The sequence below is a fragment of the Plasmodium gallinaceum genome, assembly GCF_900005855.1.
Source record: "Plasmodium gallinaceum strain 8A genome assembly, contig: PGAL8A_v1_65, whole genome shotgun sequence".
Lineage (NCBI taxonomy): Eukaryota > Apicomplexa > Aconoidasida > Haemosporida > Plasmodiidae > Plasmodium > Plasmodium gallinaceum.
Genome location: NW_021628225.1, coordinates 1111392 through 1127669, shown reverse-complemented (window position 1 = coordinate 1127669; position 16278 = coordinate 1111392). Strand labels below are relative to the sequence as shown.

Here is a 16278-nt window from a genome sequence, read left to right as displayed (position 1 = left end):
TTTTTTTTTTTTTTTTTTTTTTTTTTCATTTTTTTTTTTTTAAATTTTCATAGTATTTCACTTTTTTATATTTTACTATTTTTCATAAAAAAAAAAAGAAATTTTTTTTTTTTTTTTTTCTTTTTTTTTAAAGACATTCGATGCAATTGATGGTAAACAAGCAAGAAGAACTAATACGAGTTCTCCATTAGGGCAACTGTTTGATCATGGATGTGACTCAATAACATCAGTAAAATTCTTTATATCATTTTTATTTTATTTCTTTTTTTTTTTATTTAAATTATGCATAACTTTTTTTTTTCTTTTTTGAAGTCTTTATTTATTTTTATTGTTGGAAAAGTGGCTGATTTACCAAAAGGATTAATTTACTACATTGTATATTTAAATTAAAATAAATATTTTAAAAAAAATATATAACAAATAAATTATAATCAATAATATATCTTCTTTTTTTTTTTTTTTTTATAAACAAATGTTTTAGTTGTTATCCTCAATTCAACTTCAAACATACTTATTTTCGGTATTACAAGAAATTTGATAAAATATAATATAAATATTATATATAATAATAATATTATTTTTTTTCATAAATATATTCTTCTTTTAAATAAGTGGGTAGAATATCACACAAGAGTATACAACACATCAATAGGGAGATTTGGAATAACTGAAGCTCATGTTATAGTAAAAAAAAAAAAAACTAAAAAAAATAAAATAAAAAAATAAAATAAAATTAAAAAATTATATATATTTATTTATTTATATATTTGTTTATATTTTTTTTTTTTTTTTTTTCAAGGTTATATCTATTTGCATATTACGTGGAATTAAAGGAGTAGGAATATTTAATACAACTGTCAATGACATATTACCAGAAAATATCCGGTTTTTAACTAAAAAATTAAAAAAATATATTTATATATATATATATATATATATATATATCTTTTATTGTTAATAACTTAAATTCTTTATTTAAATCTTTTTTTTTTTTTTTTCTTAGCAAATTTTTATGTGAATATATGTTAGGTGTAAAATTAAATTATCTTATATTAATTCCAGTGTCTTTTTTGTAATTAAAAAATAAAATAATTTTATTATTCTATTTATATATTTTCAGAAAAAAAATTAAAATTCATTTTTATAATTATATTTATTATGATATATTATATAATTAATTTTATTTATTTTTTTTTTTTTTTTAAGTATTTTGCTTACAATTTCAAGAAGTATATATATGGGATTGCAACATGCGAAGAAAAAAAGAGAAGCTTTAAGTTATTTTATAAATTTATAGAAGTTTTCAATAATTTTTTAAATTTTTTATATATTTCTTTTTTTTTTTAATAATAACATTTCTCTCTTCTTTTTATAGGCCAATTAGCAATATTTTATATTTTTGTCTTTATACAATACTATTTCTATAAATCACGTAAAAAATTAAGAAAAAAAGAATTTTTATATGTAAAAAAAATTAGATTAGCATTTACTTTTTTTTTTTTTTTTTTTTTTTATTTTGTTTTCAGCTTTAACAGTTAAGCATGAGCTAATATGTTTCTTAATAATATCTTTGTATTCAAGTGTTTATACTTTACATATGAATTTATCGAGTGTTTTAAAAGTAATTCCTATTTTATAAGCCTTTTAATTATAAGGGCTTTTTTTTTTTCTATGTTATAGCTTTTTATAAATTTTATATATATTTATTAGAAAATTAATAAATTTTTATATTATTATTCATTACTAATATATTATTAGTAACAAAAAATAGAATGAATATATTTATAAAAATATATAAAAAATATTTTTTTATGCTTTACATTTTTTCCTTTTCTTTTAGATTCAAATGGAATTATTTCCTTCACCTACGATATTTTATTATATTTCAATACTTGTATTATTATTAAAGCAATCAACAAATTATCAGTTCTTAACTATCTTCATATTTAAAGATATATTTATATTAAGTTGTATGTTGATATTTATTATAATTTATTTATTAGATTATGCTAATACAATAATATCTAATGTTTGTAGAGAACTCAACATTAATTTTTTATTTAACAAAAAGATTAAAACAAAATAATAAATATTATATGATAAAATTTGAATATATACCTTTTTTTTTTCCAATTTTTTGTTTTGATATTTTTAATTTTTTATTACACTTATATATATATATATATATTTTTAATTTTTATCTTTTAAATTTTTTTTATTCATGATTTTCACTGCTTTATAGAGAGAAAAAAATAAATTGTAAAATAAAAACAAGTTGCATACACATTTTATTTAAATATTTCTTAATTTTTATTTGTTGATATAAATACAATTATATATATGCATATATATTTGAATAATTACAATTACATCTTCATTTTTGTTTTATTTTATTATCAAATAAAATATGGAAATATTGTGAAAAAATAACTATGATGTTATCATGAAATGCAGTAAATATTGAATAGTTTTATTTTTTTTTTTTTACAAAAAATAGAATTTATAATTTATTAATAGAATAATGTTAATTATAAATTCATAATTCATTAACTCGAAATATGATAACATTATTTCGTGTTCGAAATATTTGAATAAAAAATACTTAAAATTTATAAAAAGAATTAATATCTAGCAAAATTCTAATAAAAAAAAAACAACTAAAATTATAAGAAAAAAAAAAAAAGTTGCAATAATACATATAATTAAAAAAATTTAAGTAAAAAAATAAGCTTAAAAAACTAAAGTGAAAAATTATAAATGAAAGAGAAATTTTACACTTTATAGGAAAATTATATTTTTTATATATACTGAAATATATATAAAATTCTTTAAAAAAAATTTTGGTTTTTTTTTTTATGCTAAAAAAAAAATTAATTTTTTTTTTTTTTCTTATTCTAATAAATTTATATAAGACAATTTATTTTTTATTATATTTTATTTTTTTATTTTTTTTTTTTTTGGTGCAATTGTTTTTAAGTGTTGTAGAAATATATACATTAAATAATATTCATAAAAAAAAAAAAAAAATATAATAATAATTAATAAACTATAAAATAATATGTGAAATAATAATAAAAATTAAAATATGATAAAATAAAAACAAACATGTATAAATATTTATTTCTGATAAATTTAAGAAGGTAATGATTCAAATTTAAAATAATTTATTAGATAAAAAAAGGATATATATATATAAATAATTAAAGTCCATATAATACATAATTAAATTAAAAAAAAAAAGTTTTAAAATGACACTTTTGTATGATAAAATAGAGAAATATAAAATAAAAGTATATGTAAATATATAACATTTTATTCAAAATAAAAATGTCTTTTTTTTTTTTTTTTTTTTTTTTTTTTAAGTATGTAATTATGATAATCAAAATATAATATATATATGTATAATAATTAAAAATAGAAAGTAAAAAAAAAAAAAAATTAGTATGAAAAATTATTTATATTTTTCACTTTTTACTCCATATACCAAAACAATATCATTATTATTATTATTTGAATTATTTTTGTTATTATCTATAGAGTTACTTCTAATAGTTTTTGTCTCACTGTTCTTATTAGTAATATTATTGTTATCATCAGCAGTATTATTGTTATTATTAGTAATATTATTGTTATCATCAGCAGTATTATTGTTATTATTGGTAACATTATTGTTATCATCAGTAGTATTATTGTTATTATTAGTAATATTATTGTTATCATCAGCAGTATTATTGTTATTATTGGTAACATTATTGTTATCATCAGTAGTATTATTGTTATTATTAGTAATATTATTAATGTTATTATTATCAATATTATTATTTATACTTCGTGGAATCAAATTGCATTCACTATCAACATTAACATCATTAAAACTAAAAGCAAAATCAGTTAAATGAGGATCTAATAATACTTTTATTTTACTATATAAATCTGAAGCTGATGGTCGATCGGCTGGGTTAGGTTTAGACATTTGTAACATTAAAATGTACCAAGGATTTAAATGAATTTTAACATAATCTGGTACAGTATAATAGTTTCTAAAATCATTTAATCTTTTATATCTTTCCATTATAGTGTTAAAACGAGGACATAGTAATTCTAGTAATATCAAAGCTGCACTATAAATATCTGCTTTTTCATCACATAAAGCTCCTCCCTCTGGAGCTGTATATCCTGGGGTTCCTATGATTTGCCCTTTTAAAGAAATCTGACTTGTTAAGGTATTTTGATTAATTTGTGTATATATATTATCTTTTGTGGAATCTTTATTATTAAGATCTTTTTCTCTTTTTTTTTCTTCAATAAATCTAACTAATCCTAAATCTCCTATTTTTAAAGTATAAGTATCTGGATCTACAAAAATATTATCTGGTTTTAAATCCCTATGAATAAAGCAAGTTGAATGAATATCTTTTAAACCCTTAATTAATTGCTTAAATAAATCAAATTCTAAAGGATGATTCATATTTTTGTCACAATAAGTAAAATGTAATGGTTTATCACTTCTCGTTGATCTATCTAGCCATTTACGAAGTGTATAACCTTTACACAATTCCATTTGCAATAATAAGACTATTGAAAATTCAGGACCAACCTTTTTTTTTTTATAATTCCTTATTTTATCATAATTTCCATTTTGATTTCCTAATTCTTTATATTCTTTATCTTTTTCTTTATTTTTGTTATTTGTTTCTTCTTTTTTTTTTATATTAAGAAATTTTTCATTTTTTACATGAGAAGCATTTTTATAATTATCCTTTGTTTTTTTATGTAATTTTTCATATATATCAGATTCTTTATTATCTTCAATATGGTCATTTTGTAAAGAAAAATTTATACTACGCTCCTCTATATTACACTTTTGTAATAAAGTATTAGCATTACTACTCTGTGCATTTGTTTTATCATAATATTTTTTATTTACAATATTATCATTTACATTAAATTTAATATTTTCATCAGGATTGTTATGTTTCAAATGGCTTGTTCTTTCATCAGGTTTATATACTTCTATATTATCAGAATTTTTATTTGTGTCTGTGATATTATTCTTATTTTTTTTATTATCTGGATCATTTTCATGGTTTGCTATCTGACTATTATTACAAACAATACCTTCTTCATTTTCTGCAAAAACAATTAGGTCTCTATTTCCTTCACTTAAATATCCATTGTCAAAAGGATCATATTCTTGAAAACATGATGCAAAACATATAGAATTATTTTTCTCATGCAAGGTTGAATATTTTTCATTTGGACCAATAACATCGTAATTTTGTTTTTCTTCGTACTTGAATTTTTTCCCTTTTTTCTTTTTTTTTTTTTTTTTTGTTTTAATATTTATATTTTTATCTAAATTATCTGAAAAACTTTTCTCTGTTAAAATCCTCTTCTTTTTATTAGATCTTTTTTTAGAATTTAATTCATTATCACTAAAAAACTTTAAATTATCTCCATTTTTGTTTTTAATAATTTTCTTATAATTTTTTAAATCATTTCCTTCTGTTTCCCATGCTTTCATTTTTTCATAACTGTCACTAAGATTATTATTTTTTTTATTTTTAACATAATGCTTTTTAAAAGAATCTTTGTTCTTTTTAACTAAATTTTGGATTTCTTTAGGAATTACATGCATTGGTAAAAATTGAGGTTCTTCACACCACCAAGTATAATAACGAACAACATGTTTACTATATATATCTCTATTTGCTGCTATCTCACGAAAATATCTTCTTGAACTAACGTTATCTAATGAGCTTACTTTTAAAAAAATAAATTTTACTGCATATGTTGGAGAACCTGGTTCAAGTCTGTGTGATACTTTATAAACTGAACCAAAACCACCCTGTCCTATCAATGAAATATTTTCAAATGTCCTCATAAATCTTCCATTTTCTAAAAAATCAGCTAAAGGTTCATCATATGGGATATGAGACGTTTTAATTAAGGACAAATTTCTTGCACTTGAACTTTTATTATTTATTTTTTCATTATTATTAATTACCATACTTTCTATTTTATTCTTAATATGATTATTTTGCTTACCTGTATTAATAAAACCATTTTCAATATCTTTGGAATTCCTTTTTTTATTTTTTTTCTCTTCATTCGTTTGATTTTCTTCTGTAGTATACTTCTTTGCTGTATGTTTTTTATTTAGGTTAATTTTATTTTCATTATCACTATTTATATATTTATTTCTTTTCTCAGAATCGCTCAAATTCTCCTCACTATTACTATTATAATCGTAATTACTAATTGTTGTTTTGTTAATTTTTACCAGATGATCTACTTGTGAATTTTTTTTCATAAATTTTTTATTAAAATTAGTTAAAAAGCTAAGGAAATCATTTTTATCAAAAATTTTCTCATTAACCTGTTTTTCTTTTAACCGATTATATTTCTTATCTTTTTCATTATCTGTATAATTCTTTTTATAATTTTTATTTCCCAATTTATAATTACTACGAATTTTTTTTTTTACTATAAATGAATATTTATTTGTTATATCTTGTGAGGCAGCTCTTCTTCTATGCATGTGGAACATTTTCTTACCAATAATATCTGATTTTATTGTTTCACTAGATTTTGTCTTACTTGATTTCATATTCAAAATATTATGTAAACTATATTCAGTTTCTCTTCCATAATGCAATGGTAATAAATTAGATATACTCCCATTAAATTCATAATAACTACTATCATTAGTATCTCTTGCATGTCTTGCTAGTATATCAATTAAGGTTGGTTGCTCTGTAGATCCATGTTTTTTGTCATTATTCGTTTTAATATTTGTATCTAACTCTATTTTTGGAATATCAATATCCCTGTTTTCTCTAATAATATTTTTGAATTTTAACTTATCTTCATATAATAAATTATATTTCATATCTAATTCATCACATGTATTTTCATCATAATCACTTAATCTTTTTTTTTTTATTATTACCTTATCTTCATTACTTTTTTTTTTTTTGAATATTCTATAAATAAATAAAAATGGAAAAGCGAATATTAGAATAATTGTATATAGCATATTCCAATACCACCCTTTTTTGTTTTTTATAGAAGAGTATTCTTTTAATTCTTGATTTCTTGAACCAACAACAGTCTTTTTTCGTTTTTTAACTAAAAAATGTTCATTATTTGATAATGTATTATTCTCATTTAAATAATTAAATTCTTTGTTATTATAAGCAAAAGCATTTTGAACAACTCTATATAAATTTGATAGTAGTAAGCAATCATCATCAGTAACATAATTATTAAATATTTTGTCCCATATATTCAACATGGAACAGTAATCAAAACATATTTCATTTTCTTCAAAATACAAATCAATGAATTTATTTATGTATTCACATAAATGAGTAGTTCCTTCATTTTTTGAATTATAAGGATAACTTAAATATTTTTTATTCATTGTCCCTGGCAAATAAAATAAGAATTTTTGTTTTGTTTTGTGATATTCATGTATTAAATTTTGCATCTCATATATATAATCTATAGGTATCTTTTTATGTTTGTCATAAATAAATATAATATTTGATAAAAGATATTTTATATCATTTTCAATAGAAGTTATATTTACAGATATGTTATTCAATCTGTGTAGTAATTTTTTTCCATATATTATATTTTCATCAAAGTTGCAAGATGCACTTTCGTTATTTTTTGAGATATCATTAGCCAGAGGTAAAAAAAGAGTGCTTGATTTCTTAAAATTAATTGGATTATAAGTGAAACTTTTTAAATTATCAAACTCTGATAACAAATTTATATTTTGCTTCATTATTAAATCTAAAGTAAGAATATGAGATGAGTTTTTATATTTTACTGCAAAGACAGATGATATTGACTCTGAAAAAATAAAATTTTTTGATTTTACATTTGAGTTTATTTTGTTCATTTCCTTTTTTTCTTTATTTTCATCTTCTACATTGTTAATATAATTTTTCTCAAAATTTTGTACTTCATCATGAACATTATTATTTGCATTCTTTGAAACACTATAAGTATTTTTCATTTTATTATTTTCCATTGGTCGTAATATCAACTTATTTCCTACAACTTCTATTAAGGAATTAATAAATGACATATCCCTCTTATGACTATCTGTTATAAAAATAGATCCAACATCAACCCACGTGGTTATCCATTTTTTTTTTAAGGAATTCTCATCAACTGCTTTTATAATCCATTTAACTATACTTATTTGTAATTGTCTTTTTTTTCTTTTCTTTTTTTCATTTCTTTTTCTGTTTCTTATTATTTTAAAATTATTATAATATGAGTATCTACTTAATAAACTCCTTTTATATAATCTCATAAAAAAATTTTTAATCAAATTTTTTCTTTTCTTTAATTTGTGAGATCCATTTGATAATTTATATTTACTGCTATTTTTTTTTCTTATTGATAAATATTTATATGTATCATTTTTTGTGTTACAATCATTTAGTATATTTGGAGAATCTTCTTGATTATTTTCATCATCAGAATAATATTCAAGTACACTTTCTTCATCAATTGAAATATCTTTCTGATTGATATTACTTTTATATTTTAATCCAGTTGATTTATTACCACAAATATCTAAATACTCATTTGTTAAAACATTTTTTCTTTTTTCTGAAATATTTTCTGCATGCCTCTCATTCTTGTTAGATATATTATTTCCCTTTTTTTTTTTTGATATATTATTAAAGTTATTATCATATTTTCTTATTACATCCCCAGTATCATAATCTAAATTAATCACACTAGAATACCTAGATCCTATGAATACTATATGTGGAAAAAGAGGTGACTTGAATGGAGAATTATTTACAACATCTTTAATATTTATATTTAATGGTATTGCCTCATTATTTTCATTAACATAATACAAATTTCCATTATAATTTGATATTAATCGTTTAGTTATATTTTTATTTTTTTTTAATTTCTTATAATTAATTTTTGTTTGTATATTGTTGTTAATAATTTTTTTAACAATACTTTTTTCATCATCCTTTAAACATGCATTATTGTGAGAATTGTCTGCTGATAAATTTAAGTATTTACGATAGTGTAGACTTTTCAAAGGCCTTAATTTTAGTTCATTATTTTCACCTTCATTTTTTATTGTTTTGCAATATTTTTCTTCTTTTTCATTCTCATAAAAATTTAAATAATTATGTATATTTTTTACAATTTTATATTTCCAATAATAATTCCCATCAGTTGAAATTTTATATATATACCCAGATATATCTAATACTATTAAGTCATAAATATAATGAGAGGCATCATATTTATATTGTCCATAAAAATATTTATCTCTATAATACTCTGTTATATTCATGTCGTTTTTATTTATATCTCTAATTTCTTTATATGGAAATAATATATTTTTATTCTCTAAACTATTATTAGTAGTAAAATCATCGTTCATAAAAATCTCTAAATTATCATTTAAATTTTTTTCATTAAACATTATTATATCATCTCGAAGTATATTTTCCTTATCATTTGTACAACTTAAATCAAAATTAAAAAAATTGTTTTCTTTTTTTTTACACATAAAGAAACTTTTACTTTTTTCAACATTAGATACATCTTTTATTTCTTTTATATTAAAAAAATATGATCCATTATTTCTATTGCTTTCATTATAATTTTCATATAAGTTATTTCTAACTCTATCTATTGTTTTATCATTTTCCTTATCATTTATAATTTTACTTCTAAAAAGATCACTGCTATTTTCTTCGCTCAATATTCTTTTATAAACTTTATTCTTCTTCATTAATGAAGTATTAATCATATTACTAAATGAAGATAATTCATTTTTTAATGTTACCAATCTTCTTATTTTATCAACTGAATTATATCTGTTATCTACTTCATTATGGAAATTCTGATCATCATATGTATTATTTTGATAATAAGGGACACATTCTGTATTTAATGTATATTTGTAATCGTTACAATATTCATATTCGTTACCGTAAGTATTCAATGGAATTTTATAGAAATTTTCATTTATATTATTATTGTTTTTTTTACCATGTATCATATTGCTGATAATGCTAGATGATATATTATTAACAAATTTATTTTCATCGAATAAATCATATATACAGTTTTTATCGCTTCCTTCATAAAATTTTTTCAATTTTTCTTTTATATCAATATAATTATTAATGTTTGTTAATCTTTCAATACTTGCAATCTTCTCATATATATTTTTTATATTTTTTATAATCATTTCATTAATTCTCTTGAAAATAATATAATTTTTTATAGATTTTCCATTAACTTTCTTTTTTACATTATCATCAGTTGCAAGTTCTTTATTTTTATTTTTACTTTTATTTATTTTCTTAAATTGTATTTTACGACTATATTTGTTAATATTTAAATCCATATTCTCAAAAGAATCATCAACACTTTTATTCCTAAAAACTACTCTTTCGTCATAAAATTGATTCTTATATAATTTGTTTTTTTTATCTAAGGAGTTATAACAATCCATTTTGCTATTTTTATTCTCATGTTTATTATTAGTATATTTGATCATACTAAATAATATTGTATCGTTAGATAGAATATTATTCAAAAAATTATGAAATTTCTCTAAAAAACACTCTTTTCTTATATATGTAAATAAGAAAATATATTTTAAAAAACATATAAAAAGTATGTGACAAAAAAAATAAATATATATACTTTCTATTTTTCTGAAAATACATCTGAAAGCGTTTAAAAGAAAAAACTTAAAATATCCAAAAAATGTATTCAATACTTTGTTGGTGTGCTTCTCCTCGTTATTTAAGATAGTTATAAAATTTAAATAATCTTCATTCAAAAGATTTATTTGATTATAATTTTTTAGATATTTCAATAAAAAAGTGTCTTCATTCCATAATAAATTTGTAACAAATAAATTAAATATATATTTATAATTAATTTTGTCTACGAAGAAAATTTCTTTATTTCCGCAAAAATTAATACTTTTTGCTATATTACACATATTAATTTTGTTTATATTAAAAGTACATAAACAATTTCTTATATAAAACGAAGAGAACTTACAATTTTTATATATATTTTCAATTTTAGGTATTTTAATAAATTTTAAATTGTTATAATAAACTTGTTTATGTATTTTTTTATCATATCTCTTTTCATTATTTGCTTTTAAATCCCAACCAATATAAATAATATTTTTTTTTTTTATATGAATTTTTTTTCTGCAATATACTAATGTGCATATTACATAAAATTTTAACAAATTATAAAATACAAATATATCAACAAATATGTACGAATTTGGAAGAAAGGATTTTTTAAAAAAATTGTTGTAAATTATGTATATTAAATCTCCCTTTTTATCAAACTTGGTAGCACAATAATTATTAACAAATAAAAAATGTTTTATATTTATATAAGCATATTTTCTTCTCCTTTCTTTTATTACACTATTTTCAAATTCAATATTTTTTAATAATAAATCCTTATTCTTATACTCTTTCTTATTTATATTTTCATTAATTAATATAAAATGTTGTAAAAAATTGTGAAATTCCGTTATGTATATTTCATATAATTTAACTGTTTTTGTTAATAAATATCTGTAATTTTCTAATGTTTGTCTTAATATATGAAAGTAATATTTATCTAAATAATTTTTTTTGTAAATGAACTTGTTTATTACTTTTTTGCTGTCATGTTGAATTAATTTGTCAAACGATAATTTATCTTTTTTGTTCTCATTGTTATTTATAAATTGTTTAAAAAAATTTCTATATAAATCTTCTTCTAGAATAATAGGGTTAGAAGAAATGTCTTTGTAAATATTTTGATTTTTTATTTCATTTATAATATATAGTGCATCTATGTTAATTATTAAAGGCTGATTTAAATATCTTAAAAAAAATGAATTTGTCAAAATGAAATATAAATATAATTTAACTGATATATAAAAAAAAAAAACAAACAAACAAACAAACGTCGAGTAACTTTTGAAAAATGAGAAAATATTTTTTAAGAAGCACAAAACATAATTCCAAAATATGAGAAAATTATAAAATAAAATATTTAATTTATGATAAATATTTGATCCTATTTTTATCAGATTTTTTATTGTTCTTGTAACCTTTCTATTTAATGTATGTTCTTCTTCAAATTCTTTCATATCTTTTGAAAAAAAGTTCTTTAATTTCTTCGTAACTTTCCTGTTACTAAATATATTTAATCCTTTCAATAATTTTAATAAAATTTATCTTATTATCAGACTCCCTGTGCATTAATATTATTGAGACAAAAAATTAAAATAAAGAAAAAAAATATATGTAAATAAACTATTGTTTATTCCTGCATATTTCTATTTAAAAACATATATATAAGCATATTAAAAAGGAAAAAAATAAATTATAAAAGAAATCTTCAGAAAAAGTGGAATATATGTCATTAAAAAAAAAAAAAATTCTTTATATTTTTTGCAAAATATATCATTTAAATAATATCCACAATATATATACATATAAAAATACATGTATATATTTTTTTTTATTTAGATTTTGGCACATAAAAAAATAATTCATTATTAATATAGAAAACAACAAAAAAAAAAAAAAAAAAGATAAATACATTAGTTATGCTACATTTGAATAATTTTACAATTTTAAATAAATACCCTAAGTCAAATAATTTATTTTTTTTTTTTTTTTAATTTAAAAATTATATAAAAATTAAATTTTTTTTTTTTTTTTTTAAATGCATTAAGCTTGTTGAAAATAAATGAATTTAAAAGATTTTTAGTGTTTTTTTTTAAGTACTTTTTATATTTTATATTTACACATTCTTAAATTTTTTAATGCAATTTCTGTTAAAATTTCAAAATATAATAATAAATATTTCAAACTCTCCATATGACTTTTCTTTTTGGATCAAAATATAAAAATCTATTTAAAAAAAAGTTATTTTTTCAAAAAATACGTTAAGTGAGTTTTTAATTAAAAATTAGATAGGAATGTAAAAATATTTCTTAGAAACTATTTTTTTTTTAAAAATACAAATTAAATATTTATTCCTCTTGTATATATATTTTAAATAAAGAAAAAAAATCTTTTGATTTTAAAAATTTTATTTTTAGAGGACATTTAAAAAGGAATATATAATATTTATGCGAAATTATCTTTTTTTTATTTAAAATTTGTACTGAAATGGCTTTAGCGAAATGCTTATTTTTCTCGAGAAATTATATGTTGAAAATTTATTATCAATAAAATATTTCTTTGTTACTTTTTTTTTTTTTTCTAAATGTATCTCCTATGGATTAATACATTTTTTTTATTTTGCACATTTCTTTAATTTTTCTTATGGTAAAATGTCAAACTTTAACTTATAATAAAAATTCTCAATACTATTCATTGAAAATGGAAAAAGAAAAATTTTATATAGAAAAGTTTATATGCGAAAATATTTTTAGAATAAATTGCAGTATTACGTTATTTAAAAAATTTTCTTTTTTATAGAATTAAGGAAAATTTAAAATGTTTGGTTTTATTTTATATTATGGAAACATTTAAATACGTTTTAAATACCAAAAAAAAGGAAAAATATATATATATATATATATATATATATATATATATATTTAGTTTAATGAAGTAAATATTTGTATAATTAAAAAAATAGTTTTCTACATTTCCTTTTGGTATATAAAAAAAATAGAATATCTAAAAAATTTTTTTTTTCCATTTAATATGTTATTTTTTCTTGATCATTTATTCAATACACTTTACAGGATATTATTTGAATGACAAATTAATTATTTAATGAAAACATAAAAATATAAAATTATGTATACTCCTAATTTTATAAATAATAAGCATACTAAAAATTACTTTTTAGGTTTGTAATTCTTTTTTTTATATATAAAACCGAAATATAATATTTTATTTAACTTTATATTTTTAATATTCATAATTATTGAATCATAGAAATGAAAATTTTAATGGAATAAATATATATTTTTACTTATATATATATGATAAAAGAACTGTAATAGAAAATTCTAAAATTTTTATTTTATTAAAAAATCCACAAAATATTTTAGTGAGTGTTATATTAATCTCTAGTATTTTATTTTAATGCATACTTCTTAATAAAGCATATAATTTATAACATATATATGAATTCAATTTTTTAATATATTTACATAAAATATGTTTATTTCTTTTTTTTTTTTTTTTTTATTTTTTAGAGTATTAAATTTTTATAAAAATCTAAGATATAAAACACTAATTAATATATTTATATTTTAGTAATAATGTTTTTATAAAGTGTTGTAAATAAAATTCAATATGTTCCTTTGACAAATACCCAATTTATTTATTTTAAATTTCAGTTATATTATGCATATTTGTATATTTTAGATTGTCAAAAATAAAAAAAAATATTAAATTGTTAGTTTTTTCTTAATAAAAATAGAAAAATAGCATATTAAAAAATAATGATAAGTATTAAAATTAAAGAAAAAATAAAAAGAAATCTTTTAATAATATACCAAATGTAAACTGCATATGAATCATTATAAGCATTATACAAGATAGTGTATTTTGTGGTGCTATATTAAAATATTAATCAGCATTTTTCAATAATTTACAATATCACATTACAAAAAAAAATTACATGCAATAATTCAATAACAAATGTCTTTTTTTAAAAAATTGTAACAATTATACAGATAAATAATATATTGCGATATATATATCTTGAAATTTTATAAAAGTATTTCTGTTATTAAAAAAGCCCTCAACTTTTAATAGAAGGATTAATTCTGAATGAAATTATATATGATACGGAATAGAATAAATTATTTAAAATTCTTTAGTAATATCTTAACTCAGAAGTAAAAAAAGGAGATTTTAATAAAAAAATCTTTATAACTTTAATAGAGAAATAGACTAACAAAATAAAATTATAGAAGTAATAAATTTTTTTTTTCATTTAATATGAGAATAAAGATTCATTGAAAAAAAAAAAAATCTTACTTTCAAATGCTAAGAATTTCTACAGAAACTTCATATAATTAAATAATCATTTAGATTATATTAAAAAAAAAAAAAAAATAAGCATGTTAATTCAGAAGTTAAAATAATCTTTACAATTATTTTCATTCAAAATATTTTAAATTAAAATTATAATAAAAAAGAGATAATTATTAACGGTAGGAAAAATTATATTTGAGATGTTGTTATTTTAGAAAGCCTGCGTATTTGTTTGTATTAAAATCCATAAAGAAAATATATTATTTTTTTTCTTACATTTATATTCACCAGAATGTGTAAAATTAATTATAAAGAGTATATATATATAATAAACAGAAATTATTAAAAAATTTCGAATTATTTTTGGAACATATTACCTTAAGATATTTAAATTAAATATATTTAACATATATTTATAATTTTTAAAATAAACAATTTTCCGCATGAAATACCTACGAATACAATATTTAAAATTAATATAATTCTAAATATTAGAAGTACATTACTAATTTTTATTTTATAATTTTAATTATTTAATAGTTTCTATATTTTATTCATACATAACTTGTAATTTTCTAAAAGTTAAAAATTAAAAAAATGGTGCGCCAACTTTAAAAAAAAAAAAAAAAAATTGTTGATCATGTGCATTTTTATCATGGCTGTTCAGAAAAAAAAAAAAAAATTAAAGTTTTAACTATAAATATTTTTTTATAAATAACATGAACTATACATAGATTATTAAAAAGACTTTTTATATTTTTAAAAAATTGATTATATATGTGAATATATTAATATTCCACACAAAATATAGATTGCCTATTTTAATATATAATCATTGTTTTTATTTTTATTTATTTATTCTATTTTTAAATGTTAAAAATTTTTATTTATTATTAATCTGAAATTCAGAAATTTATGAACTTCATTTAAATTTTATGTATGTTAACAGTTCATATTATTTTGTATAAAAAACTGTAGTTTAATTCTATTTTGTTTTTTTCAAATACTTTATTCATTAAGAAATGTCTTAAAAATATCCCCATCATACTTGGCATCTGCATTTTATAGGTCAGATTATTTTTGTTTTTTGTCTTATGTTTTTAATTAATTAAATTATAAATTGTTTTTAATTTAATTTTTAATTTTTTTTTTTTTTTTTTTTTTTTTTTTTTGCCGATAATTATTTAATCAAAAGAACATATTAATAAAAAAATAAATATATATTATTCTTATG

General features: G+C 18.0%; 2 protein-coding genes across 2 annotated transcripts; one reads left to right on the top strand and one right to left on the bottom strand.

Moving 5' to 3' along the window:
* Positions 1-133: 133 nt before the first annotated feature.
* Positions 134-2086, top strand: CEPT (choline/ethanolaminephosphotransferase, putative; the record flags this gene model as incomplete). The annotated part of the gene is made up of 10 exons (XM_028675118.1): positions 134-229; positions 313-375; positions 482-520; positions 613-684; positions 800-885; positions 1004-1072; positions 1207-1277; positions 1376-1432; positions 1527-1621; positions 1841-2086. Coding segments are annotated over 10 exons (894 nt in total), but the record flags the coding sequence as incomplete, so codon positions are not given.
* Positions 2087-3451: 1365 nt separating this feature from the next.
* On the bottom strand, positions 3452-12184 carry PK4 (protein kinase PK4, putative; the record flags this gene model as incomplete). Its single annotated transcript, XM_028675117.1, has 1 exon — positions 3452-12184. One exon carries the CDS (start codon positions 12182-12184, stop codon positions 3452-3454), a length of 8733 nt encoding a protein of 2910 aa, XP_028526680.1.
* Positions 12185-16278: the final 4094 nt, after the last annotated feature.